General features: G+C 46.1%; 1 protein-coding gene and 1 pseudogene across 35 annotated transcripts in view; one reads left to right on the top strand and one right to left on the bottom strand.

Annotated features, from left to right (window-relative positions):
- The window catches only part of LOC309325987 (7-alpha-hydroxycholest-4-en-3-one 12-alpha-hydroxylase pseudogene), a 354,547-nt pseudogene that overhangs the window by 124,317 nt on the left and 202,905 nt on the right, over positions 1–27,325 (bottom strand). The window lies entirely within an intron of this gene.
- The window catches only part of OBSCN (obscurin, cytoskeletal calmodulin and titin-interacting RhoGEF), a 263,745-nt gene that overhangs the window by 57,335 nt on the left and 179,085 nt on the right, over positions 1–27,325 (top strand). For all 33 annotated transcript variants that reach the window (XM_081834068.1, XM_081834069.1, XM_081834097.1 and 30 more), the window contains 15 exons: positions 905–1,180; positions 2,226–2,501; positions 3,428–3,694; positions 4,973–5,242; positions 6,539–6,805; positions 9,038–9,304; positions 11,549–11,661; positions 14,290–14,443; positions 17,923–18,084; positions 19,059–19,163; positions 20,222–20,488; positions 23,203–23,472; positions 24,834–25,100; positions 26,466–26,735; positions 26,879–27,145. In XM_081834068.1, coding sequence (XP_081690194.1) covers positions 905–1,180; positions 2,226–2,501; positions 3,428–3,694; positions 4,973–5,242; positions 6,539–6,805; positions 9,038–9,304; positions 11,549–11,661; positions 14,290–14,443; positions 17,923–18,084; positions 19,059–19,163; positions 20,222–20,488; positions 23,203–23,472; positions 24,834–25,100; positions 26,466–26,735; positions 26,879–27,145 — 3,498 coding nt within the window. The remainder of the gene's footprint in view (positions 1–904; positions 1,181–2,225; positions 2,502–3,427; positions 3,695–4,972; positions 5,243–6,538; positions 6,806–9,037; positions 9,305–11,548; positions 11,662–14,289; positions 14,444–17,922; positions 18,085–19,058; positions 19,164–20,221; positions 20,489–23,202; positions 23,473–24,833; positions 25,101–26,465; positions 26,736–26,878; positions 27,146–27,325) is intronic.

The following is a 27,325-nucleotide window of genomic DNA, read 5'->3' on the forward strand; positions in this document are numbered from 1 at the left end:
TAATTTCGGCTACAGGCCTGCACAACCTATATTACCTGTCTAACTGAAAACAGCCATATGCAATGGCCTCACGGAGCTCACAGAGCGGTTTGAAGTGGTAATGTTGGGCACCTCTAGATAACATGTTTATTGAGCATTCATCCTGGTTTGTTTGCAAGGATGATACTGGCTTTTTAATGAGCATTCATTCTGATTTGTCTGTGTGGAGGTTAGATGGCGTTGCACCAAAGCAAGTGTTAATCCCACACCTTCCAGCTCAATTCATCATCATCATCATCATCATCATCATCATCATCATCATATATTTATACCCCACCCATCTGGCTGAGTTTCCCCAGCCACTCTGGGCGGCTCCCAATCGAGTGTTAAAAACAATATAGCATTAAATATTAAAAACTTCCCTAAAGAGGGCTGCCTTCAGGTGTCTTTTAAAGATAGGATAGCTGCTTATTTCCTTCACATCTCAAGGGAGGGTGTTTCACAGGGTGGGCGCCACTACCAAGAAGGCCCTCTGTCTGGTTCCCTGTAACCTCACTTCTCGCAATGAGGGAACCGCCAGAAGGCCCTCAGAGCTGGACCTCAGTGTCCGGGCAGAATGATGGGGGTGGAGATGCTCCTTTAGGTATACTGGACTGAGGCGGTTTAGGGCTTTAAAGGTCAACACCAACACTTTGAATTGTGCTCGGAAATATACTGGGAACCAATGCAGATCTCTCAGGACCGATGTTATGTGGTCCCGGCGAGAAATGTGGTCATTTCTGTTAGCACGTTCAATCTTTAACTGCACTCCCTGAATTTGTTGGTATGTGATTGAATCCCACCCCAAACGACAACAATCTGGCAGCACCTGTTGGCGCTAATTCCTCGCCGACAGATGCTCAGTTACTTTTCCTCTATGTTCCAGAGGTTGCAGATATATTTGTCGAAAAGGAGAAGGTGCAGAAGGAGGTAAAGGCTGTCCTGAAGGAGAGTGCTGCTTTGGTCTGTGAGGTGGCCACTTCCGATACCCAGGTGAAGTGGTTCAAAGATGGGAAGCCCCTCAGTACTAGCAAAAAAATCAAGGTGGTCTCTGATGGCACCTCCCGAAAGCTGGTATTGGAGCAGGTGGAGAAGAATGATGTAGGGAACTACACATGTGAAGCTTCTGGCCAGAAACTGATTTTCAAGGTTGAAGCAGTAGGTAAGCTCCCTTTACCTCTGCAGGAGGAAAAAACCAATAACAGGATGCAATCCTAAAGTGATACGATTGTTGGAATGGGGGAGAAATCTGACTCAGTTCATCTCTAAAGGTGAACCTACCTACCGTATTTTTTGCTCTATAAGACTCACTTTTCCCCTCTTAAAAAGTAAGGGGAAATGTGTGTGCGTCTTATGGAGCAAATGCAGGCTGTGCAGCTATCCCAGAAGCCAGAACAGCAAGAGGGATTGCCGCTTTCGCTGTGCAGCGATCCCTCTTGCTGTTCTGGCTTCTGGTATTCAGAATATTTTTTTTCTTGTTTTCCTCCTCCAAAAACTAGGTGCGTCTTATGGTCTGGTGCGTCTTATAGAGCGAAAAATACGGTAATTTAAATTTCATTTGAGGTTCTCTAGAGCAGGGGTCAGCAAACTTTTCCAGTAGGGGGCCGGTCCACTGTCCCTCAGAACTTGTGGGGGGCCAGACTATATTTTGAAGGGGTAAAAATGAACAAATTCCTATGCCCCACAAATAATCCAGAGATACATTTTAAATAAAAGGACACATTCTACTCATGTAAAAACATGCTGATTCCCAGACCATCTGCGGGCTGGATTTAGAAGGTGATTAGGCTGGATCCAGCCCCCGGGCCTTAGTTTGCCCACCCATGATATAGAGCAAGGGTCAGCAAACCTTTTCAGCAGGGGTCGGTCCACTGTCCCTCAGACTTTGTGGGGGGCCGGACTATATTTGGAGGGGGAGAGAATGAATTCCTATGCCCCACAAATAACCCAGAGATGCATTTTAAATAAAAGGACACATTCTACTCATGTAAAAACACCAGGCAGGCCCCACAAATAATCCAGATATGCATTTTAAATAAAAGGACACATTCTACTCATGTAAAAACACACTGATTCCCAGACCATCTGCGGGCTGGATTTAGAAGGTGATTAGGCTGGATCCGGCCCCCGGGCCTTAGTTTGCCTACCCATGCTGTAGAGTTTTGGAGAACCTGGAAGTTCTTATGCATGGCATTTACCAATTGCAGAGCCTGAGGCAAAATTCGAAAGGAAAATTCCCCAAGAGAAGCCGATTGTTGTTCAGGAGGAAAAGAGCATCAACCTGTCAACTTCAGTGGTGCCTGAAGATGCCGAAGTCAAATGGCTCAAAGACGGAATTGAGATCAAAGCCAGCAAGAAGTATGAGATGAAAAAAGACGGGGCTTCTAGGACCTTGACTGTGAAGGTGGCCGATGTCAAAGATACTGGTGTGTACACGTGTGAAACCAAGAGTGATAAGCAGCAGTTCCAGGTGCAGGTCCAAGGTGAGGAACACACCTCAGTATTAGTCAGAAAAGATTTTGCCCTCCCAGGCCCCAAATACTATCCCTTACAAGCCGAACCCAACCTATTTAAATGTTCTGCAGTTTGCAAGCCCAGCTCAATCTAAACTTGACGGCAATGAAAGCCAGGCTTGTTGTTGTTGTTTAGTCGTTTAGTCGTTTCTGACTCTTCGTGACCCCATGGACCAGAGCACGCCAGGCACTCCTGTCTTCCACTGCCTCCCGCAGTTTGATCAAACTCATGCTGGTAGCTTCGAGAACACTGTGTTTTTGTTTACAGCATTGGACTTTCCTTTCCCTTCCAGGCATATCCGCAACTGAGTGAGCTTTTGGCTTTGGCCCAGCCACTTCATCAGCTCTGAGTCTACCCCAACCCAAACCCCACATCTTTTGCCCAATGAATCGTGGCTGCTTTCACCATTTCATCCTCAGTTTCCCATTCCAGAATTAGTTTATGCATCTTAGAAATCAACTCAGAAATCTTCTGAAGACTCCCTTTAAAAATTAGAGCTTTGCTCTTTAAAAAAAACCCCACTTCCTATATCTTTCTTAAACAGTTCACAGATTTGGTACCCTACTCCTCCTATTGCTTAGTGTGGACTTGCTGAGCTGCGGAACCTGATACTTTGAGAACTGCTTGTTAAGCATAACACGCAAGGGAAGATGCCAAAACTGAAGGAGTTGTTCCTAACTGATATGTTAAATTCAATTTACAAGGTGTTAAATACCATTGACATTAGGTTTTTAAATTGTTATCCTTTAGGCCTGCTGAAATTATATCAGAGTGGAAGTTGTTCCAAATCCAGTTCCATTGTTTCCTGGTTATTCCTTGACCCAAACCTCACACCCATTTTCTCATACATGTATGTGTGCTGACGTATTTTCTGTTCCACTCAATTTAACTGCAGAAGTCCCAGTGAAGTTTGCAAAGAAGCTGGAACCCGTTAAAGCTGAGATTGGAGGGACCCTGACTCTGAGTTGTGAACTAAGCCAAGCTGGGGGCAAAGTTGTCTGGCGCAAGGATGGAGTGGAGCTCAAAGCAAGCAAGCGCTACCAGATGCGTGAGACGGGCACAAAGCATATCCTGGTCATAACTGGCCTCCGGGCAGAAGACAAGGGGGATTATTGCTGTGAAACCAAGGATGACAAGTGCAGCATTCATGTCAGCCCCACAGGTATAATAATAATAATAATAATTCATAATAATAATAATAATAATAATAATAATAATAATAATTCTTCATAATAATAATAATAAATTTATTATTTATACCCCACCCATCTGGTTGGGTTTCCCCAGCCACTCTGGGCGGCTTCCAACAGAATATTAAAATACAATAACCTATTAAACATGAAAAGCTCCCCTAAACAGGGCTGCCTTCAGATGTCTTCTAAAAGTCTGGTAGTTGTTTTTCTCTTTGACATCTGGTGGGAGGGCGTTCCACAGGGCGGGCGCCACCACCGAGAAGGCCCTCTGCCTGGTTCCCTGTAACTTGGCTTCTTGCAGAGAGGGAACCGCCAGAAGGCCCTCGGCGCTGGACCTCAGTGTCCGGGCAGAACGATGGGGGTGGAGACACTCCTTCAGGTATACTGGACCAAGGCTGTTTAGGGCTTTAAAGGTCAGCACCAACACTTTGAATTGTGCTCGGAAATGTATGGCTCTGGGTTCAGGTCTTTGTGGCAGGAACATACATTCCAAGGTGTTCTCAGTAGCTGATCCAGAGATGGGCACCCAAAGGTCCATTGTCAGGGATGGGAGTCTGCTGAGGGTAGGGCTACCCAATGTGGTGGCCTCTAGGAGTTGTGGACTACAACTCCCATCAACCCTATGCTAGCTGAGGTTGATGGGGGTTGTAGTCCTAAACCATATGGAGGGCATCATGTTGGCTACCCCTGGCTTGGGGGATATTCTGAAAGCAAAGCTGTGTCTCTCAAGGGGTTCTGGATCTGCACAGACCACCTACAAGGGAGGATGGCATTGCAATGGTGAAGAAGAAGCATAGTAGGCGGTGGTGCAAGAGGCATGTTATGGTCCTGCATGAGGACCATATGTATGTTCAAGTATGGGAAGGCGTGGTCCAGAGCTACATGCCAGCTGAGCAAGCACATGTTTCCCACCTCAAGTTGGCCAAGATGACATTAATAAGGGGTGCCTATTTAGGGGAACTTTGACACAGATGAGAAGAAGAGGTGAATGTTCAATTATGAAGGGCTGTAGGGTGTTTGCTTTGCATGCAGAAGATCCCAGGTTCATTCCTTCTGTAGGCAGGATTAGGAATGTCATATGAGTCTGAAACCCTGAAGTCCTGCTGCCGTCCAGGATGCACAATGTCTAGCTAGATGGATCAGTGCACTGACCCCAGGATAAGGGGACGTCCAGTGTGCCTTTATTCTATATGCATAGCTGAATGCGCTGCATTATTATGACAATTAATCACCATCTCCTCCCCCAGTTCCTAGGCTGGTGAAGTTTGTCAAAGGCCTCCACAACATAGTAGCTGAAGAAGGCAAAGAGGCCGTTTTCAAATGCGTTGTCTCCCCCAGCGACGCTGCTGTCACGTGGAGTCGGAACGGAACCAAAATCGAAGCCAGTAAAAAATATGTCATATCCCAGGAGGACTCAAACCATAGCCTCACCATCACTGACTTGACTCTGAAAGACTCCGCTGCAATCTCAGCAGAAGCAGAAGGAGTAGAGAGCAAAGCAACCCTCAAAGTGGAAGGTGAGAGGTGGAAAGTAGCAAAGAATGTCCACCACTAGGTGGATTTTACAAGGCTGCAACTAAGCATGTAGCAGATGGAGACAGAATGGACTTCTGTGTTCTGTTTCTGGATGTAAAAGAGAATGGGGGGTGGGTGGGGGAGAGGGAAAACACTATTTGCAAGTGGAAATCTAGTACACCAGGAAAAGAAGTTCTAGCAAGCCCTTCCCCTGTGGTGCCAGTTTCCTACTTGTAGGGAGGTTTTATGCAGGAGAAAAATTAAAAATAGCATTCCAGACCTGCAGTCTGAAATGGTATTGTCCATTCTGTCCCCTTTGATGATCTCCTTCTACCGGTCAACAATAGAAAGTGTCCTTTCATACTGCATCACGGTGCTGGTTTGACATCATCTGATAGATGCTTACAGAGGGTGGTGAATACAGCACAAGATATTATAGGCTGTCCCGTGAATCCGCTGGATGAAATAGCGGAAGAACGTTGCCTCAGGAGAGTGAGGAAAATTCTCAGGGATGATTCACACCCTGGCCGGCACTTTCTTGATGTCCTGCCCTCGGGCAGAAGATATAGAAGCAGGATTAGACACACTAACAGGGTAAAGAACAGCTTCTATCTGTGGGCTGTTAGGCTGCTGAATGAAAAGATAACAACAGGGCAACTGACTTTTGGGTTTGGTGGGTGTGCGTCAGTAGAATGTTGCATTTTTCATTCCACTAGATAAACATAACATAGGGTTGCCATATTTCAAAAAGTGAAAATCCAGACACAAAAGTTGTTGGGGGATGGGGAGCAGCAACCCTTACATTACTTAGTAGGTAATATACAAAGGAGCTTATGTCAAACGTTCCCCCCCTTCTGCTTAACCGTGTCTACAAGGTAAAGGGACCCCTGACCGTTAGGTCCAGTTGCGGACGACTCTGGGGTTGCGGCACTCATCTCACTTTATTGGCCGAGGGAGCCGGTGTACAGCTTCCGGGTCATGTGGCCAGCATGACTAAGCCGCTTCTGGCAAACCAGAGCAGCGCACGGAAACGCCGTTTACCTTCCCACCGGAGTGGTACCTATTTATCTACTTGCACTTTGATGTGCTTTCGAACTTCTAGGTGGGCAGGAGCTGGGACTGAACAACGGACGCTTACCCCGTCGCGGGGATTCGAACCTCCAACCTTCTGATTGGCAAGTCCTAGGCTCAGTGGCTTAGACCACAGCGCCACCCACGTCCCACTATAACCGTGCCTAATTGTAGCCATTTCCAAAGCTCTCCCAACAATTTTGCATTTGTGTCTTTGTTGCCTGTAGAGACGCCAGTATCATTCGTGAAGAAACTGGAAGCCAGAATTGTTGAGGAGAAGGAGATGGTGACTCTGGAAGTAGAGCTATCAAAGCCAACCACAGAGGTGAAATGGATGAAGAATGGCAGCTTGCTCCATCCAGGTGACAATATGGAGATCAAGGCCGAAGGGACAAAGCACAGCCTGGTGATTAAGAGTGCTGCCTGCGGGGACCGTGGCTATTACTCCTGCGAGACTCTCCATGACAAGACCCAGGCAAAAATAGCTGTGGAAAGTGAGTCAGGGATGGTTAGATGCCTTCACTTGTGGGTGTTTGCTTTTTTGCAAATCCAGCGCTTACCTCCTCAAATGCAATGAGCACTGGAACAAAAAAAAAAAACAATTAAAGGAAGCTTTTAAAATGAGACAGAAAAGTATCCAAAGCAGAGACACAAAAGATAACCTAGCCATGAGTCTGCCTGGGATTTGGTGGAAAAAAACACAAAATCTCCAGCTCCACAGGCTCCTTCAGTATAAGGTGGTTCCTTAATTCATGGTAAAAGCAGTCACATGACTAGGGATGGGAGAGAAATTCGATTACGTTCACATTTAAAGGTAAACCTACAAAATCTACCGTTTCTGAAACCAAACACAGCTGTCATTTGGGAAATTCACACTTCTCTGGCTTTTACAGTCCAGTTCTCCAGCCAAGAAATGCACACAAAAAAGGATAACATGGATAACTAGGATAACATGTGCATAAAAATGTATATATGGGTGAAAATATTTCAAAATCTGTTATATTAGGGGAAATTGCTTTGCAAAATGTGTACATTAGGGGAAATTGCACACAGACATGTGCCCATCGGGAGAAATCCGCATGACCTTTTAAAAAAATAACATTCAATAAAATTGCAAACCAATGTAGAGAACGGAACTTAAGAATGGAAAAATGAGGAAAGGAAAGAGGCTGAAATTGACAGATCTGCCGATCCTTCTACATCACTGCATGGTCCACACCCTCCATATTTTCATTAAGTGAGTTTGGTCATGTTAACTGTTCCACCAATCTCAGTGAGTCAGACTGGTTTCCTTAACAAAAACCTTTTTTTTGTTTTTTGTTGCCTCTGCTTCCTTGCTGTACTGCAGGGCAAGCATTCACTTGGGCAGTGCTTGTGTGTGGAGTTGGTGCTTTTGCTAATCCCTTCCCCAGCAGCTCTTCCTCAAAATAACCTTAGTATGCTTACAAGCACATTCCCCAGCCCTGAGTGATGGAATATCCACTGACCCAGTCCAAAGGTCATCCCTATAACTGGTATGATGGAATTTTTTTGGTGGCGGGGTGGGGTGGGGAAGAGTTGTCCTGCAAACTCTGAAGCTTAAGGGAGTAGAATATCAGAAAAGGGGCCCTGAACTGACAGGTGTACATTTGGTCAAAAGATTTCTAGACCTGTTCCACACATCACATGACATCATACCTGGTTCCCCAATGAGTATACCTGTGTGATGCACATATTTCTTGCATTTACACGTTTGTGTTTTTCAGCCTGGTTGTAGCAACTTAGGTGTACATCTAGCACATGTAAGTGTGTGAATCAGCCATTAAGCATTTGCAAGAGCTCTTAGCTGGGTGTTGACTGTGTTTATTTGTGAGGATGACTTCCATCTGTGCCGTTTGTTATGTATATAATTGAATACCTCAATACATGCTGCTCATCACTAATAATATGCCACCAGAAAGCAGCAATACCTGTCTCTGCAGAAGTCCTATTGCAGTGCCCAATGCGAGTCAACAGCCTATGGGTGCAAGTCACACTCACTTTTATAGAAGAGGGGGACATAGATTAGAAGTATTAGGTGTGGACAAGAATCTGGTTGATGTACCTTGAGCAAAAATGTGCATATTATTTTGGTTGTTTTGAAAGCATTTATCGTACGCATTTTGGAAGTTCAGAATTATGAAATGCCCCATTCCATCCAATAGGTTTCCAGAATGTTAGGAATCCAAATATCAAATGCTTGGAAACAGAGACATTAGAAATTATGACGTCTAGACTGTGAGAGGTTTCAAAATAAAAAACAGCACTATACTATACTTTCTTTGCTTGCAGAGAAGCAAGCAAGGTGGGAATCTCCTATGGGAGTCCGCTCAGTGGTGTATTTAGCTTAATTATTAATCCAGGAAGGTTTATGGGTGTTTTCCTAGAAAGGTTAGTCATGTATGCTTAGGTAAAAGACAGAATATTCTTTATTTTGTCCCGACAGTAAGAACATAAGCACAAAAGAATACCGGTGTATTCTTATGTCCTTCTGCCTACCCAGTCCAGCATTCTAGCAGTCAAACGCCTTTGGAAATTTTGAATCAGGGCCTGAAGGAGATCACTACCCCTTGTCTATTTCTTGCTAGTTGAATCCTTGGTGCAGTTTCCAGATGGGCACGCCACTTAAATGGGAAGAATGATAAGCCTGGGAATCTTATTTTGGCCCAGACACATCTAATTCTTTGTGATGTTGCTTTGTTCCCAAGCGAGACCCATCAAATTGGTGAAAGGCCTTCAGCCAGTAGATACCCATGAGGGGCAGTCTGCTACATTCGAGGTGGAGCTGTCACACGAGAACGTGGAAGTTACCTGGATGAAGGATGGCGTGAGGCTGAAAGCCAAGGACAACTGCTGCATTAGCGTCCAGGGGAAGAAGCATTCGCTGACTCTTTCATCCCTTGAAATTGAGGACTCGGGCCTTGTTGCCTTCAAGGCCGAAAGTCTTCACACAACCAGCAGACTTAATGTGAAAGGTAGGCATTCAGATCTTGGATGTCTTGGTTGTGTTCGTTGGGTGCATGAGACGCATCTCCAAAGCACAGGGCCTACTGGCTCTATTGAGCATCAGTTCCATTCAAACGTTTGTCTGACCACAACGTGAACTGCCAATATAAGCACGCTGTAGGGGCTGCCTAGCAACCATCCCCAGGTCAGCCCAGAGGTTGTTGGCAAACCCTTTGTTATGTACTGAGCTTGGATCCTAGAACAATAGGCAGGTAGGATCTTAGAAGGCAGCAACCTGATTGGTCTGCAGGAGCCACCCAATCTGGCGCCAGGAGGAAGTGAACCAGCAACCTGATTGGCCTGCTGGAACAGCCCAATCAGGCTCCAGGAGGAAGTGAATCAGCAACCTGATTGGACTGCAGGAACAGCCCAATCAGGCTCCAGGAGGGGAATTGAATCAGCCAATCACAATTGTGTAAATAATGTATATATAGCCAGAGGTTTTGGGGGAAAGCACTCACTCACTGTTTAGCATGAGCTGAAATAAAGAGCATGAAATCAACACTCAACTCTGAGTATATTTCACCCTTCCTTGTGATAGCTAGGTAACTGCGATACTGCAATACCTCAGGGTATGAACCTCTTCCCGTATGAACTGACCCAGGTTTGCAATCATAATCTGAGACCTTTCTTTGTGTGCCTCCTCCTCAAGAGGTCCAGAGGGTATCAACATGAGAACAGGCCTTTTCTGTTGTGGCTCCTCATTTGTGGAATGCTTTCTCCAGGGAGACCTGCCTAGTGCCTTCCTTACATATCTTTAGGTCCCAGATAAAAACATTTCTCTTCAGCCAAGCATTTGGCTGATTAACATTCCATTGGGTTTTTAAATGTGCTGGCAGGGGTTATTGGTTTGTGTTTGTTTCACTATGTGTTTTCTATTTTTCTGTTGTGAACCACCCTGAGATTTTTGGATGAAGGCCGGTATACAGATTTTAATAATTAATCATCATCATCATCTGCCCTGGGATCCTTGGCTGAAGGATTATTATTTAATAATAATAAAATGCCTGCTTGTGGGATAGACTGATTCTCTTTCATTGGCACTATTATTATTATCATATGACAGTAGTAGTAGTATTATAATCTGCTACTACAGTGGTCGCTCGGGTTGCGAACATGATCTGTGCAGGATGCATTCAATCAATTTCCTTTATTCGACCGATGGTCAGAGATAAAACACAATACAGAATTATAAACTAAAACATCATAGGGGTACATAAATAAGGTAGGGCCACAGTGCTAAACCTCTCACAGATAACCCACATCAAAGCATTCAGTTATACGTTTCCGACACTTGAGTGCCAGGAAAAGGAATTTAGCCACTGACAAAGTTGTTTTCCCAGAAGACTTATTTAGCAGATATGCTGTCTGCTTTCCTCTTTGTCGGGGACTGAGCTGGGGTAAGTATGGAGTTATAAGATACTGTCTTAAATCGTTGTAGAAGGGACAGCTCAGTAAAATGTGCTCTGTGGATTCTACCTCACCCAACGCACAATGGCATAATCTCTGGTCATATGGGACTCCTCCATATCTTCCCTTCAGAACCGCCGAGTCAAGAACATTCAGCCTAGCTGCGGTAAATAGTCTGCGGTATTCCACGTAGTGGATATCCGCCAGGTAGCGAGCTGGAGCAGCCCGATACATCTGCTCCCCCAGAAACAACCCAGGTTTCACATGGGCTATGTCCTCCTGTCTGGCAATATCCCTTAATCTTTGAGCGATCACCGCCTTTGCGTGGCTATACGTCATGGACTCTATATAAAGGGAGGACAACCCGCACTTCTGCACTTCCTCCACTATCTCCCCTTCCCATGGAGATTTAAAGTTATCCCTCAGAATCAAGGGGGGCAAACCCACCGGTCTGAAACAGAGCTTGAGCCATAGCCATAACTTCGCTTTCAGGGCCACATACCTAAAGGCTTGACAACTGGTTTCCAATCTCATGATCGCACCTGCCATGGAGCAGGATGCATGTTCGCAACTCGCAGCGTTCACAATCCGTGTCTGCGCACGCGTGGGTTGCGATTCGGCACTTCTGTGCATGTGCAAAGCGCAATTTAGCGCTTCTGTGCAGGCGCAACTGCTGAAACCTGGAATTAACCCATTCCAGTACTTCTGGGTTTCGGTAGTCCACAACCCGAAAAAAACGCAACCTGAAGTGTTTGTAAGTCAAGGTATGACTGTACTACTATTGTTGTTTTTATTTTTGGCAGAACGGCCCGTGAAAATAATTAAACCTTTGCAAGACATCAATGCTCAGAACAAGGACGAAGTAACCTTCGAATGTGAACTTTCCAGGCCTAATGCAGATGTCAAGTGGCGTAAGGTACTGAATTTACTTGCCATGTGACTTTTCCTACCTTAAGGAAACGGGGTCTGATGTGTCACATGGACTCTTCCGTTGCAGAAAGTTCAGGGTGTTGTGTAGTACTTGTGTTTACTTACAAATATGTAGCTTGAACACAGGTGCTTGGCACCCCAACGGATATCCAAAAATATTGCAAAGCTCCAACTCAGCTTTCTGACCCTCAATCTTTCTCAGTTTGAGCTGCCTGTTTAAGCATTTTTACACAGACAGCTTGATGATTTCCCACCCAGCCAAGGGATGGAAAAAGACACACTCACTTCTAGAACAGATGCTAGCTATTGTGATTCAAGGACCTGCCACCTGTTTGGGGATAAGAAAGACACATGGACACAGTATATTAGGTTAATGGGCTAAAAAAGGTCACAACTTTATTGATTACAGCATGTGAGAGGTATTGGCTTAGGCACTGGATAAAACAACAGACCGTGACTCCACCCCCTCAGGGAGGGGTGAGTCTAACAAGGGTTAACCACCAGTGGGAGGAGCCTGTTGATGCAAATACAACTGGAAGCTCCCCCTGAGGTCACCAGGGGTCGTGCCATGGCCCTAGCCACCAGCAAGGGCGTCGGACAGGATCCACGACCGCTGGATTCCTTTACCAGAATACCCATAAAGTGGAGGAGTAGACGATGGCCACACCCTGCCTTCCAATACACAAACATATTTCAATGCCTAACCGCCAATACCTAAAAGTTGTGATGATTTGCTACAAGGTAGGCGAATAACCAAGTGGCCGGTGCCAATTTGCCAGTTGGATAAAAATTCCTACCAGGCCCCTTGGACAACCAAGGTGACCAACCACAGATCCATAGCAATGTCAAGAACCAAGCAATGAACTAAAGGGAGGGTGTGTGTGTGATCTGACGAAAATCAGCAGCGGAATGAAAGGGAAGTGCTGCCGCGGCCACATTTGAGCCTCCACCTGATTGGTTGGCTACCTGGGGGCGTGGCACGGCAGCCAGGCCAGCTGGGCAGAGACTGGAACGCCCCCTGCCAACGTGGGAAATGGCTCTGTAAGGAGGAGAGGCTTTGTCAAAGGCAGCCAATCTTCATAACATAGGGAGCAACTTAGCCAGAACAAATTACAAGTCTGTGCATACCTGGTATGCGTCAAGCAACATACATAGATGGAAAACCCATCTGCAAAAAATGCAGAGCTGGGAATCACTGACTCATTAAGAGACCCCCAAAAGTCTTTCAGCTCAAGCCCACAATCCCATAACAGTAATAATCAGAGAAAGACTGGACACTCAGGAGCATTGAAACATTGCACTAAATTGTATTACAAGAACCTCATTCCTCTTGGAAATGTATGACACAGTCTTTCCTCTTGCGTGTCGAGGTCCCCAAGACACCCCCAATAAAACACAGTTGACACAAGATTTTAGTTTTAAGGTTTTGGGTATAATTTTGGCCACAACTTTATTAAAATTACAAGCGATGTGAGTGGTTGCTTAGGCATTGGTTGCGACTATCTGACCCCTCACGGGGACAGACTGACCTTCGCCCACTTGCAAAGTCAGTAAAGGGAAAACATTTTGGGGAGAGAGACGGGACTGGGAACCATGCCTCACCTCTCCCCAAATGCTCCCAGGGGCTCTTGCGTGTCCTAGCCCCTTGACAGGGGTTCGGACAAAAGTATGGCGAGCCCCTGGGTTCCTTTAATGGAAAACCCTTGCAGCAGCAGCATTTTGGAGGGGCAGGCACAGCCAATCCATGCCGCTCCACCAACCAACTCCTAAACCAATGCCTAACCACAGCATTACAAGTTGTGACGATTTGCTACGCAGTAGGCAAAAACCAAATGGCACCAGCCAATCAATCAGATGGACAAAATTCCTACTGGGCCCCTGCCCCAAAAGCAGACGACCCCATGACCGGGATAGCAAGGTCAAGCGAACGACCCGAAAATAGGGAGGGTGATCCAATGCATGCAATGAAAAGAGGAAGCTCAACACTGTGAGCAGGGTATTTAAAAGCTATGGCTGTCAATCACGAAATGGCAACATTTAAATCTCCCCAGCAATAGCAAATTCAATGAAATGGTGGCCAATTCTATCCCCACCCAGCAACAATGAGTGTCTTGCTGGCCCCCACCGCAACACGTGCTCTCCATGAAGGAGAACACGCTTTGTTCTCGTTGGCATATTCACATGACAAGTGCTGCTCGTTCTCAAATCTGACATTGACTTTCTAGAGCAGTGTTTCCCAACCTTGTGCCTCCAGCTGTTTTTGGACTACAATTCCCATCATCCCTTGCCACTGGTCTTGCTAGTCAGGGATGATGGGAGTTGTAGTTCAAAAACAGCTGGAGGCACAAGGTTGGGAAACACTGTTCTAGAGTCAGTGGCATCTTTTTTAGGAACACAATGGCAGTTTTTAAATTCTGGCAAATCTCCAATGGGGCCTCAGGTGTGAATTATATCCTGTCCAAACAGAGTTTTGTGGATCTTGAACGAAAGAATTATAGTACCTTCAAACAGTGGAATACTTTCTTGTTCCACACTGATTTTGGTGAGACAAGAACACTGCAATTAAGAAGCTTGGTGAGTCTGTTAAAACCTGATTTGGACTTCTTCCTTTTAGGATGGAATTGAGCTTCGGCCAAATAAAAAAATTGCAGTCTTTGCACGAGGGACCACGAGAAGCCTCACAATTCACAAATGTGAATTTGAAGACAAAGGGACATATATGTGCGATGCTGTTGACGACAAGAGCTCAGCTACTTTGGTGGTCCATGGTATGTTTCAGGGAGAAGAACAAAAATCTTTTCCTTTCCGAATGACTTTGCATAAAACACTGCCCAATCATCAGGCCGATTCACATGTGTATTTATTAAGATTCCATCACTGCTACATCAGGTGGTGCCTTGCATGTGAGAAGGAGAACGGATAAAGGTCACAGGTAGAATGTTTGTGTTGCTCAGTGGCCTGGTTTGCACTTCACAGTAAGGCAAACTGTGGCTTTGCTCATGCCCTGTTCCCTGTGTGGTGCAGCAGCTAGTGGTGGTGTAGTGGTTAAGAGCGGTAGTCTCGTAATCTGGTGAACCGGGTTCGATTCCCTGCTCCTCCACATGCAGCTGCTGGGTGACCTTGGGCCAGTCACACTTCTCTGAAGTCTCTCAGCCCCGCTCACCTCTCAGAGTGTTTGTTGTGGGGGAGGAAGGGAAAGGAGAATGTTAGCTGCTTTGAGACTCCTCAGGGTAGTGATAAAGTGGGATATCATATCCAAACCTAGCACCAGAACTCGTGTACATACAATAGAACAGAATGTTGGAAGATTCAGGACAGAATGGCTGGGAAAACCCAGCCAGACGGTTGGGGTATAAATAATAAACTATTATTATAAAAGGAAATGATTCTTCACATAGTGCATTGTTAAACTATGGAACTGCTTCCCACAAGACAGCCATCAGCATGGAGAGGTTGATGTTCCCAGCCTTCGTGTCGTGTTTGCAGACATCTTTGCAACACAGAGTTGGCCTGCCAATGGCCCTGGCGCCTGAAGCCAGCTCCCCATAGAGCACGTCCTTGGGGATTACACCTAAAGTCTTCAAAGGAGGGGGTGCAAAACATTATATCCCAAGAGAGTCTGTCCTTGCCCCCCTCATAGCTTCAGCAAGGTTGATTCCAAAGCAGCAGTCAGTCAGGAGAGCCAGTGTGGTGTAGTGGTTAGGAGCAATGGACTCGTAATCTGGGGAACCGGGTTCGCTTCCCCGCTCCTCCACATGCAGCTGCTGGGTGACCTTGGGCTAATCACACTTCTCTGAAGTCTCTCAGCCTCACTCACCTCACAGAGTGTTTGTTGTGGGGGAGGAAGGGAAAGGAGTATGTTAGCCGCTTTGAGACTCCTTCGGGTAGTGATAAAGCGGGATATCAAATCCAAACTCTTCTTCTTCTATGCCAAGATCTGGTTTAGTATGTTACTTAACCCCAGGATCATGGTTAAGGTCTCCTCCTTAGGTCTGTCCTATTGTTGCCCTGTGCTTGTAAGTACAGGATGTAGATGAAAGGCAAGGGAGCATCTCAGGGAAGGAGGAAAAAAACCATCTAGCCAAAGGTCCATCTAGCCTAGCATCTCATTCTCACAGTAGCCACCTGGGTGCTTACAGAAAGGAGAGCCTGAAAACCTGGTACATTCTGTTCTATTAGTACCGATAGCTTCTGGGGTGTGGGTGGGTGAGTGTGTATAATTAAAAGGCATGCTAAACAGGAACGCAGGTGGCACTGTGGGTTAAACCACAGAGCCTAGGACTTGTCAGTAAGAAGGTCGGTGGTTCAAATCCCCGTGACGGGGTGAGCTCCCGTAGCTTGGTCCCTGCTCCTGCCAACCTAGCAGTTTGAAAGAACGTCAAAGTGCAGGTAGATAAATAGGTACCACTCTGGCGGGAAGGTAAACAGCGTTTCCGTGCACTGCTCTGGTTCGCCTGAAGCAGCTTAGTCATGCTGGCCACATGACCCGGAAGCTGTACGCTGGCTCCCTCGGCCAATAAAGCGAGATGAGTGCCACAACCCCAGAGTCGGTCACAACTGGACCTAATGGTCAGGGGTCCCTTTACCTTTACCTTAAACAGGATTATCATTTTTCCGCTTTTTAGCATAAATTGAACTCATGGATACTATCATAAAGGGGGAGTAGAATGTATATTAAAAGTGCTGATATCTACAGTTAGGCTGTGTAATTGCTCTGTAATTGCTCCATTAAGTATCTTTGGTATGTGATGAAACTTTCTGTATTTTTTTACTACTACTAAATGATAAACGGGACGCGGGTGGCACTGTGGGTTAAACCACAGAGCCTAGGACTTGCCGATCAGAAGGTCGGCGGTTCAAATCCCCACAACGCGGTGAGCTCCCGTTGCTCAGTCCCTGCTCCTGCCAACCTAGCAGTTCGAAAGCACATCAAAGTACAAGTAGATAAATAGGTACCACTCCAGTGGGAAGGTAAAGGGTGTTTCCGTGGGCTACTGTGGTTTGCTTAGTCATGCTGGCCACATGATCCGGAAGCTGTACGCCGGCTCCCTCGGCCAATAAAGCAAGATGAGTGCTGCAACCCCAGAGTCGGTCACATGGGACAATGACAATAAAGGTATCTAATGGTCAGGGGTCCCTTTACCTTTACTAAATGATAAACAAGCGAACAAAATAAATGACATTTTAGCTCAGTTGGGGTGAACTGATTAGCCAGTCTAGAGGTCAAAGGGCCTCAAACCTCCCCTTTCGCAGCACCTCCCTACTCACAGCTAAAAGTCAGCTTACCCCCTTTTAGGGCTGGGGGGGGGGCATTGCGGGATGACCATTGCCTCCCCCTCGCTGATGATGCAGGGCTGTGTGTCAGGGTCTGTTCCTTGCCAGAGCATGCTCCTGGCTTGAAATCCTGCTCTGCATCAGCCTGTCAAAGTGGCCAGTGGCAGACTGGCGCAGAGGGCTGTGCTGTCCAGGGGGTGGGCCTGAGGGAACAATCAGGCTTCCCTAAGGTCCGCTCCTGGGGATTTAAATCACCCCGTGCCAGTCCCCAGCAACCAGCTCTTTGCAGTGCCTCCCTACTCACCGGTGAAAGAAAAAAGAGGAAGGGCTGACAGATATAATAAGAGACAAGTCTAATAAGACAGGTAAGAAAGAATGGGAGTACCTAAGTAAATATTTGATAGGCCAAAGTTCAGAAGTGAAGACCTGGTTGTGTCTAGAATAACTCTGCAAAAGTAAAAAAACAACTCCCTGGTTCCAGGATGAGGGATGCACTGAAATACAGATAAGTTGGTTTCCATTAGAAATAATGAACTGCTGTGAGACTGACGGAAGCCCAAAGAACGAAAGAACAAAAAACATGAAAAAATGAAATATTTTAAAAAACATAAGTGTTTGATCTGTAAAGTATTAGTTTAATAAGGAATGACTTAATGTTGTTTTATTTATTTATTTTCTTTTTTCTTTATTAAGACTTAACTGTATTGGTGTATGATATTTCTTTATGTTTCCGTTTTCCATTTTTCTTTTTCTCTTTTCTTCTTTTTTTTTGGTAATCTTTCTTCATTTCTTTTTTTCTTTTTCAAGTTTGTAAGTTTTGATTTGTACATATTTGCAATAAAATTTAAAAAAGAAAGAAAGAGGAAGGACAGAGGAGCAGGCCAAAAGGAACATGTTTCACCTGGGTGCAACTTATTCCAGAAGTCAGTAGGAGCAAATATCCTTTAGTAAATACCTCTTTGTAACCCCTTAGCCCGAGATATCAAGATAGTGAAGCCACTGGAAGACGTGGAGGTGAGCGAGAAAGAGAGTGCTTCCTTCACATGCGAGATTTCACACGACGAGGTTGAAACCCAGTGGTTCAGCAACGAAAACAAGATCCGGGCTGGAGAGAACATCAGGTTGCGCCAGGACGGTAGGAAAGGGGACAGCCGATGAGTGGAAACATTGGGTTTGTTTTCTTGTTGGAATGGCACTTGGGGGAAGACCACTGGAAAGCAAGTCTCAGTTGTTTAGGTCTCTTGCATAACTAAAGCTTGATGGCAGACCTTCAGATCACATGCATATCAGTTATACAGTGGACGTTCGTGTTATGTACTGAAGTTCTCACCCTGGGCCAGCAGGGGGATACTGTAGATAGTTTTCACTCAGGTCCACATATGCAAATAAGGGATTGAAAGTGACGTTCAGTGATTGGATAGTTACAGAAAATGGTTACAGTTGCGTTGTACTGGAGCTCTATATAAGCAGGCTGGCTGAATCCTTCAGTTCAGTTCTGTTCTGGCCTGTGAATAAACAAGAGCTGTTTGAAGAATCGCTGTGTCGTCTGATATGTTCACCCACAACATAACAGTTCGGGTTGCAAATGTGATACATGAGGAATGCATGTTCGCAACCCACAGTGGCGTGTCTGCACACGTGCGGGTTGCAATTCGGCATTTCTGCACATGCATGACCCCCCAAAACCCGGAAGTAACCCGTTCCAGTACTTCCGGGTTTCAGCGGGTCCGTAACCAGAAAAAATGCAACCTGAAGAGTCTGTAGCCCGAGGTATATACCAGTTTGAGTGTTGTGGCTTTCCCCAAATAATTATGGAAAGTGTTGTTTGACAAATTTGCTAAGAATTCTCAGATGGATATATCTAGTCTACTTACAGAGCTATAAACCCCATGATTCTCTGGGCTAAGGAAATGGATATTAGACCATGTCCTCTAGGGGTAAGGGGATTCTTGTGTTGTGGGATTTACTACTAAAAATGTGCTTTCTTTGTCCTCTTGGGTAGTACGAGAGGCTACAATGAGATTAAGGAGCAGGTGCCTAAGGTGTGGTACACTCAGCAGATCTCAAAACTGATGGCCCGTAACTGTGAGTTTGTGTCTCTGTTCACAGGGAAAAGCTACGCGCTAGTCTACAGAAGCGTGGAGATGGAGGATTCAGCAGAAATCAAATTTGTTGCTGAAAAAGCAGAATCCCGGGCAAAACTTAAAGTAAAAGGTAATTATGATGGCATTGTATTGCAGTGTGGCTTATTTGTTGTTGTTACTGTTTAGTCATTTAGTCGTGTCCGACTCTTTGTGACCCCCTGGACCAGAGCAAGCCAGGCACACAGTGTCTTCCACTGCCTCCCGCAGTTTGGTCAAACTCATGCTGGTAGCTTCAAGAACACCATCCAACCATCTCGTCTTCTGTCATCCCCTTCTCCTTGTGCCCTCCATCTTTCCCAACATCAGGGTCTTTTGTAGGGAGTCTTCTCTTCTCATGAGGTGGCCAAAGTACTGGAGCCTCAGCTTCAGGATCTGCCCTTCCAGTGAGCACTCAAGGCTGATTTCCTTAAGAATCGATAGGTTTGATCTTCTTGCAGTCCACGGGACTCTCAAGTGTCTCCTCCAACACTATAATTCAAAAGCATCCATTCTTCGGCAATCAGCCTTCTTTATGGTCCAGCTCTCACTTCCATACATCACTCCTGGGAAAACCATAGTTTTCACTATACGGACCTTTGTTGGCAAGGTGATGTCTCTGCTTTTTAAGATGCTGTCTAGGTTTCTCATTGCTTTTCTCCCAAGAAGCAGGCGTCTTTTGATTTCATGACTGCCGTCACCATCTGCAGTGATCATGGAGCCCAAGAAAGTAAAATCTCTCACTGCCTCCATTTCTTCCCCTTCTATTTGCCAGGAGGTGATGGGACCACCTTAGTCTTTCTCAAAAATGCACCTTCAGTTTGGTTAATTTCCTAAACAGCTCAGGACCATAATACCTAATGACCGCCTCTCCCCATATAAACCGACCCAGACCCTGTGATCATAATCTGAGGCCCGTCTTTGTGTGCCTCCTCCATGAGAGTTCAGGAAGGTGGCAACACAAGAACGGGGCCTTTTCTGCGGTGGCTCCCTGTTTGTAAAATACTCTCCCCAGGGAGGCTTGTCTAGCACCTTCATTATACGTTTTTAGGTGCCAGGTGAAAATGAATATCAAATGTTTTGAACTTCCTAAAGCACTATATCAATTCAAAGCAGTAGTGCTAGTAATGATGTTTCTTTGTCGTCCTTTAGAACTGCCTGTAAGGTTTGTGAAACCTCTCCGCGTAAAGATTGCAATTGAGAAGCACCGGGGCTTTCTGGAGTGCCAAGTGTCTCGCCGCAATGCTGAGGTCAAGTGGTACAAGGATAACAAACTGATCCAACCTGGCGAAAAGTACGAGATTGTCAGCGACGGGGTCTACAGGAAGCTCATAATCAACGAGACAGAGTTTGCTGATGAAGGCATTTACACCTGTGATGCCATCGATGACAAAAGCAGTGCTCAGTTTTATGTGGAAGGTACTAACTTGTTCTCGGCTGGAATATGTGGAGGGAAGCCATGAAACTGGGTAGTCGTGCCATTTATCTAAATATCACAAGATGGGTGGGTGGAATCCCCATAGCCAAGAAGAGCATCATTTAGATTTCAGGCTTGTTCCTGCCACCCCTGCCCTTCTTTCCCGACAAGGTGTTGTGGAAATGCAGGCAAAATATTTGCTCAGTTGTTTTTTTTAATTAATTTATTTAATTTTATTAACATATAAAACACATAGATTTACATTTGCACAATACACATACACAACACACTACCTTATTTTCATAACTTAAAACATACCTACATTACTCTATATAATACCTACCCATACTGTACATATCAACATACCTACACACCTACCCCACAAGGACACCTACTAAGTGATTTGACTTCCAGCTGTTCTTGTTATGCTATTTTATTTTTCCAACCAGCTTAAACGCATTTCATTACAGTGGTGCCTCGCAAGACGAAATTAATCCGTTCTGTGAGGCTCTTCGTATAGCGGTTTTTTCGTCTTGCGAAGCAAGCCCATTGACAGCTTAGTGGATTAGCGCTATTAGCGGTTTAGCAGCTTTTAGTGATCAGCTGATAAGCGGCTTAGCGGCTTAGGAAAAGGGGGGGAAGGGGGGAAAAACTGCAGGAACTCGCAAGACATTTCGTCTTGCGAAGCAAGCCCATAGGGAAATTCGTTTTGCGAAGCACCTCCAAAACGGAAAACCCTTTCGTCTAGTGGGTTTTCCGTCTTGCGAGGCGTTCGTCTTGTGGAGCACCACTGTATTTCTTTAATCTCTTCTTCTATCTTGACTTTATTCTCCTTTCACTCTAATCATTTTCTGGATTCATTCAATATCTGTCAGAAATTCTACTTTTCCACATAAATTTTGAGGTATTCCTTAAAGATAGCCCACTCCTTATTTACTTTTTGTACCATATCTCCTCTTATCCTCCCTGTTAGTTTGGCAATATGGAAGTATTCCATCATTTTAGATAGCCAGTCTGTTTTAGTTGGGACGCTGCTGCTTTTCCAATTTTTGGCAATCAATAACCTTCCTGCCATAGTTGCATACATAAATATTGGTCTGCAGTTTTGGGTTCTACCTGCAGGCTACCAAATAGTCATTACAGAACTAGAGCCAGGTTCATCGCATTGCTGGTTCTGAACTGAGGTTGAAGCAGATTTGATGGTAAAAATGCTACTATCGCTGAACCTTACCCCAGAACATTATTTTATATATATATATATATATAAAACATCCCTAGGAACTATCGCCCCATCACTTTACTATATAATATTTTATTAAGTTTTACAAAAGAAAAAAGTTAACAAATCAACAAAAATCAACAAATGACAAATGTCACAAAAAGAACAAAAGAAAAAAACACATAAAAAAGCAAATTTAGCATAAAAAACTCTCTTTCAAATTTGTAACCTTCAAGACCTTATTTCCCTTACTTCCACCCGCCTCCCTTTCTTGTATTCCACTTAAAAATTAATTCAGCAAGATCATTCGTTATTCATTTTCATCCTTTATCCCTCCCTTTGTACTCTTATTTATCTTAATCCCTAGAACCCCTTCGTTTCATTTTCAATGTCCTCAACATTCATATATTTTACAATGCTTCTCGGCCTTTTGGCTAAGATCAAGTGTAGTTACCCCAGAACATTAGGATAGCTTTACATGGCAGTTTCTCCTGCTGTTGATCCAGAATGTTAGTCACACAGCTTGAAATGTAGGAACTGACATTACTTAAAAGGACTTCCCCATGCTGTGAGAGGCTTTGTACTTCTCTCTCCCACATACATGAACTGTGTTTTGGGTTCTACGCCCTTTTTTATGGAAGGAACTGAACAGATTGAGTAAAGGAATCAGTCCATTGGAGATCTGCATAATATCCTGTGGCAAAGTGCCCTTTCAACAAAATCCAAATCATCAGACATCTTAATTGCCCTAACTTCCTAGCTACAGCAAAAAACATACCAATAAAGTGTCAGTATAACCCAAAAGATTCCAGAAGAACGTATCATCGAATATAAGAATTGTCCTTACCATCTAAGCCTGTGCACTTTTAATGGCAAAAAGATGTGTCAGGTTAAATGTGTTTAGAATTGCAACCCCACAAGAGAGCTGGGCTTGATGATTGACATGGGGTTGCCACTGAAAATCACAGCTTTGGGTCAACTCCCCTCCCACCTGCCCCAATATTTGCATGTATCATTGTGCTGCATAATTTGCTGCCACGGTCAGAGGTGGGGAAATAAAGAGAACCAACAAATAAAGTCTGCCCGCAATATGGATAAAGAACTTGTGGACTTTCAGCTGTTTCTGGACTACAGCTTCCATCAGCCCAGCCAGTATGGCCAATGGTCAGGGGTGATGGGATTTGTAGTCCAGCAACATTGACGTGGAGGCCACAGGCTACTCACTCTGGGCGTACAACAAGAGCAGGAAGAGGAGTCAGAACTTGGCTAGTTTTGCTCTTAGTGGATAAGCTGAAGGGTTTAAAAATATGCTACTGCATATTAATATTTATTTCCTGCTCCACTTGTCCTAAGCTGGACCAAGGAGCCCAGCAATGTTCAAATCTCAACATTATGATGATTTTAAATAGCTGTTAATAAGCCACCACTACATGGTCTGCGTGGAGGCAGCAGGACGGACATTTGACCTTTTTCTCTTTGGCTCCTCCCTCTCCTCAGAGCAATCCATCAATATTGTGAAGGAGCTGAGGGATGTGGAGGTCAGTGAGCCAGCGGAAGCCAGGTTTGAGTGCGAAATCTCCATTGAGTCTGTCAAGCCCCCTAAATGGTCTCTCCGTGGAGAACTCCTGCAGGCCGGCAAGGATGTTGTGATAGAACAGGAGAGGAGGCTCCACCGCCTGATCCTGAGGAAGACTGACGTAGAGATGACAGGCACCATTCAGTTTGCCATTGGCAAAGCAAAGTCCACAGCGAACTTGGTGGTGAAAGGTAAGTCACTTCTTCCTCAGAACTTGAAACAGCAGCAGCAGCAGCAGGTCTGTTCAGGGTGGTTCTTGAGGAGAAGGCAGGGGGGCTTTTAGATGAGCAACGTTCAGCGGCGCAAGGATGGCAAAGAGATTCAGAGGAGCCAAAAGTATGATCTCTGCAAGGGGGGGACCCGCTCCATATTGATCATCCACAATACCTCAAGTCAAGGATAGTATCGTGATGGCCTGGGACTCGGGCTCAGACTCGGAACCAGAAGAGTCTCGGTCTGCACCGGATCCTCTGCCTCAGGCGGCATCTGAACCGAGTCTGGGGCCTGATCCTGAAGCATCCCAGTCTGCACAGGTTCCTCTGCCACAAGCACCAGCTGGGCCGAGTCAGGGGCCTGAGCCTGCCCTGGCTCCAGATGTGGGGATGACCTGGTTGCCCTCAGCTGGGCCATCACTTACAGCTAAGGCGGCCCCTGGGTCTAGTAACCCACCGACATCTCCCAAGCTGCAGAGACTCAGGTCTGAGAAAAAGAGAGACCTGAGTACTCGCAGGAGGAGTGCTCACCTTTGGGTGAGACGGGGGGGTGAGTCGCCGGGGGATCAGGACTGGCCGTTACCCTGTCAGAGATAAAAGGCTGCTGGACCCCATCCCAGGTTGCATGAGCAGCACTGCTGCTTGCTGGAACCTGCCTGTTACCCTGTGCCTGGTTTCCTGCCTTGGCCCTATTGGACTGATTCCTCATGGAATCCTTGGATTTGGGACCGGACCTGGACTGCGTTGCTTGGGTTAACCCTCGGACCCAGCACAAGTATGAGTCTACCTAGCAATACAATTTTGTGGTTCTTTACCCTTTCATGCATTGGTAAAGGTAAAGGACCCTTGGACGGTTAAGTCCAGTCAAAGATGACTATGGGGTTGCGGCGCTCATTTAGCTTTCAGGCCAAGGGAGCCAGTGTTTGTCCTCAGACAGCTTTCCGGGTCATGTGGCCAGCAGGACTAAACCGCTTCTGGCTCAATGGGTGACCGTGACGGAAACCAGAGCGCACAGAAACACCGTTTACCTTCCTGCCACAGCAGTACCTATCTACTTGCACTGGTGTGCTTTTGAACTGCTAGGTTGGCAGGAGCTGGGACAGAGCAACAGGAGCTCACTCCATTGCAGGGATTCAAACTGTCAACCTTCTGGTCGGCAAGCCCAAGAGGCTCAGTGGTTTAGACCACAGCGCCCCCAGCGTCCCTCCTTCATGCATTAATTAGCAGTTGTGCATAGTTCCCCTAGATCTAATTCAATGCCACTCCCATAGTTTCCCCTAGATCTAATTCATTGCAACTTCTTTGTCCATGGTGACCCTCCCTGCTGCTTCTCTTTGTAGATCTTCAAGTGACTATTACCAGGCACCTAGAAGACAAGGTTGTCCAGGAAACCCACTCAGTTGTCCTTTCTTGTGAGTTCAAGCCTTCTCCAAAGGTTGTAGAATGGTACAAAGACCACACGCTCATCGAGCCCTCAGAGAGGTTTAAGCTCAAAAGGGATAAGAACACAGCAGAGCTAAAAATCCTAAAGTTGTCTGTTGGAGATTCTGGTGTTTACAAATGCAAAGCTGGGACTTCAGAGACCAAGGCCTCACTGACCATTCTGGGTACGTAGGTGAAACAATGGAGGGAAGGTGAGGGGAGTCCAGCCTTGCTTTATGTGCAGGAAAAGAAATTAGCAATTTTATCATGTGTATACTTACTATTAGAAATTGGGTGAACTCTGTTAGGTGAATAATTTTTAGTGACATGTCTATATGCCGCATTAAGGCAGCAATAATGCATAGAAAAGGCACCATCCTCTGGCACCTTTGAAAGATGTCAAGAAATGCCCCCTCAAATGCAAGAGAGACTGTTGTCTCTTTTTGCCCAGTTCCTGTTTGCCTTGACTCAGTGTGATGGCCTGGGACTTGGGCTCAGACTTGGAACCTCTGCCTTAGGCAGCATCTGAACCAAGTCTGGGTCCTGATTCTGAAGAGCCCCAGTCTGCACAGGTTCCCCTGCAACAAGCACCAGCTGGGCCCTGGCTCCAGATGTGGGGATTACCTCGTTGCCCTCAGCTGGGCCATCACTTACAGCTGCTCCACTACCTGTTGGGTCAGGAGAGGCTGAGGCGGGCTCTGGGTCTAGTAACCCACCAACATCTCCCGAGCTACAAAGGCTTAGGTCTGAGAGAAGGAGAGACCTGAGTACTCGCAGGAGGAGTGCTCACCTTCAGGCAAAACAGGGAGGTGAGTCACCAGGGGATCAGGACCAGCCATTACCCCGACAGAGATAAAAGGCTGTTGGAGCCCTCCCCAGGTTGCGGGAGCAACATTGCTGTTTGCTGGAACCTGCCTGTGACCCTGTGCCTGACCTTGCCTGGTTTCCTGCCTTGACCCTCTTGGACTGACTCTTCGCGGAACCCTTGGATTTGGGACCAGATCTGGACTGCATTGCTCGGGTTTACCCCCGGGCCCAGCACATTCAGCCTCTCCTAAGTTGAAGCCACTATGACACACCTCCATGTCAGGCCATCTGTCATATACCACAACCTCACAGCAGCCATTTTGCTACTGGCACCCATGGAATGTTCTCAAAATTCCAAGTGTGCCCACTGGCCCGAGAAGGCTGCTGCTACCTGCTCAGGTTGCTGGTTAGAAAGGGAATTTACAATGCAGAGTGTGTTGTGACAACCTGTAATGTATTGGAGAATGGTACTTCCCACAGGAGGATGGAATGAAGCCATAAGACAGGGGAGGACATTTCTTAGGCAGCAGATGGAGAATCTGAGATGTTCAGAAAAATATTTTATTTGCTATCGTGGCCCTTTGGATTCTCTGAAAATGCTATGTGGGAAACTGCCTTTGCATATAGAATGGAGGCCACAAGAAGTTTGCAACATGCTGTTTGCAGAGCTGGAGATGGTTCTGGTAAGTTAGCATCTTGTACTGTGGAACCTCATTGTGTGCCTAATCCCTCCCCTCAAACAGAACGCAAAGTGGAGATAACGAAGCATCTGGAAGATGTGGAAATTGAGGAGGAGAACTGCGCCTTCTTCTCCTGTGAGCTGTCTGAAGACATTGACGACGTGGAATGGTTCCTCAATGACACACACCTCTTCCCCAACAACTTCAATGAGATCAAGAAACTGGGCACCTCTCACAGCCTGATGCTCAAACACGTCATGCCAGAAGATGCTGGCTCAGTGACGATCAAGGTTCAGAAGAAAGTCACCGAGAGTGCTCGGCTGAAGGTGAAAGGTGAGTTTCCTTTTTTCACCTAAGGGCCTTGGTCCTCGCTTTCCTTACAATCAAGCTGCTGTATGAGTTTTGTCAAATAAGTAACACCCGGAAAGTTGGATCTAAACATTGCTGTTTCCTTTCCTTGTTGCACCATTCTTCAGAGAAGCCTGCCGTCTTCATGAAGTCCCTGGATGATGTTGCTGCGGAGGAGCGCAGCACAGTCAGCCTGGAGTGTGAGGTCTCCAAGGCAAAGGTCAAGCCCATCTGGAAGAAGGAGGGTGTGGAACTCACCCCAAGCGATAAGTACGAGATGCTTCAGGCTGGGAAGACGCTGGGTCTCATTATCCATGACCTCAACAAGGCTGATGCCGGCTTGTATACATGCGACCTTGGTACAGAGGTGGCCAAGTCTAGAGTCAGCGTCCAAGGTAGGGGCTGCTGCATTATGAAGTCCGGAACTGTAGAGTTGCAAGGTGTAAACATGCACCCCCATGAAGCCCCACAAGCCAGACCACAAGCGGAGGGCCAAAACAAATGTGCGCCAGCTTTGTGCATCTTTTGCCATCTTTTCTTGTCCTTCCTAGGGTTCTAACACACCAGAATGTTAC

Source organism: Podarcis erhardii (assembly GCF_964252035.2).
Source record: "Podarcis erhardii genome assembly, chromosome: 12".
Lineage (NCBI taxonomy): Eukaryota > Metazoa > Chordata > Lepidosauria > Squamata > Lacertidae > Podarcis > Podarcis erhardii.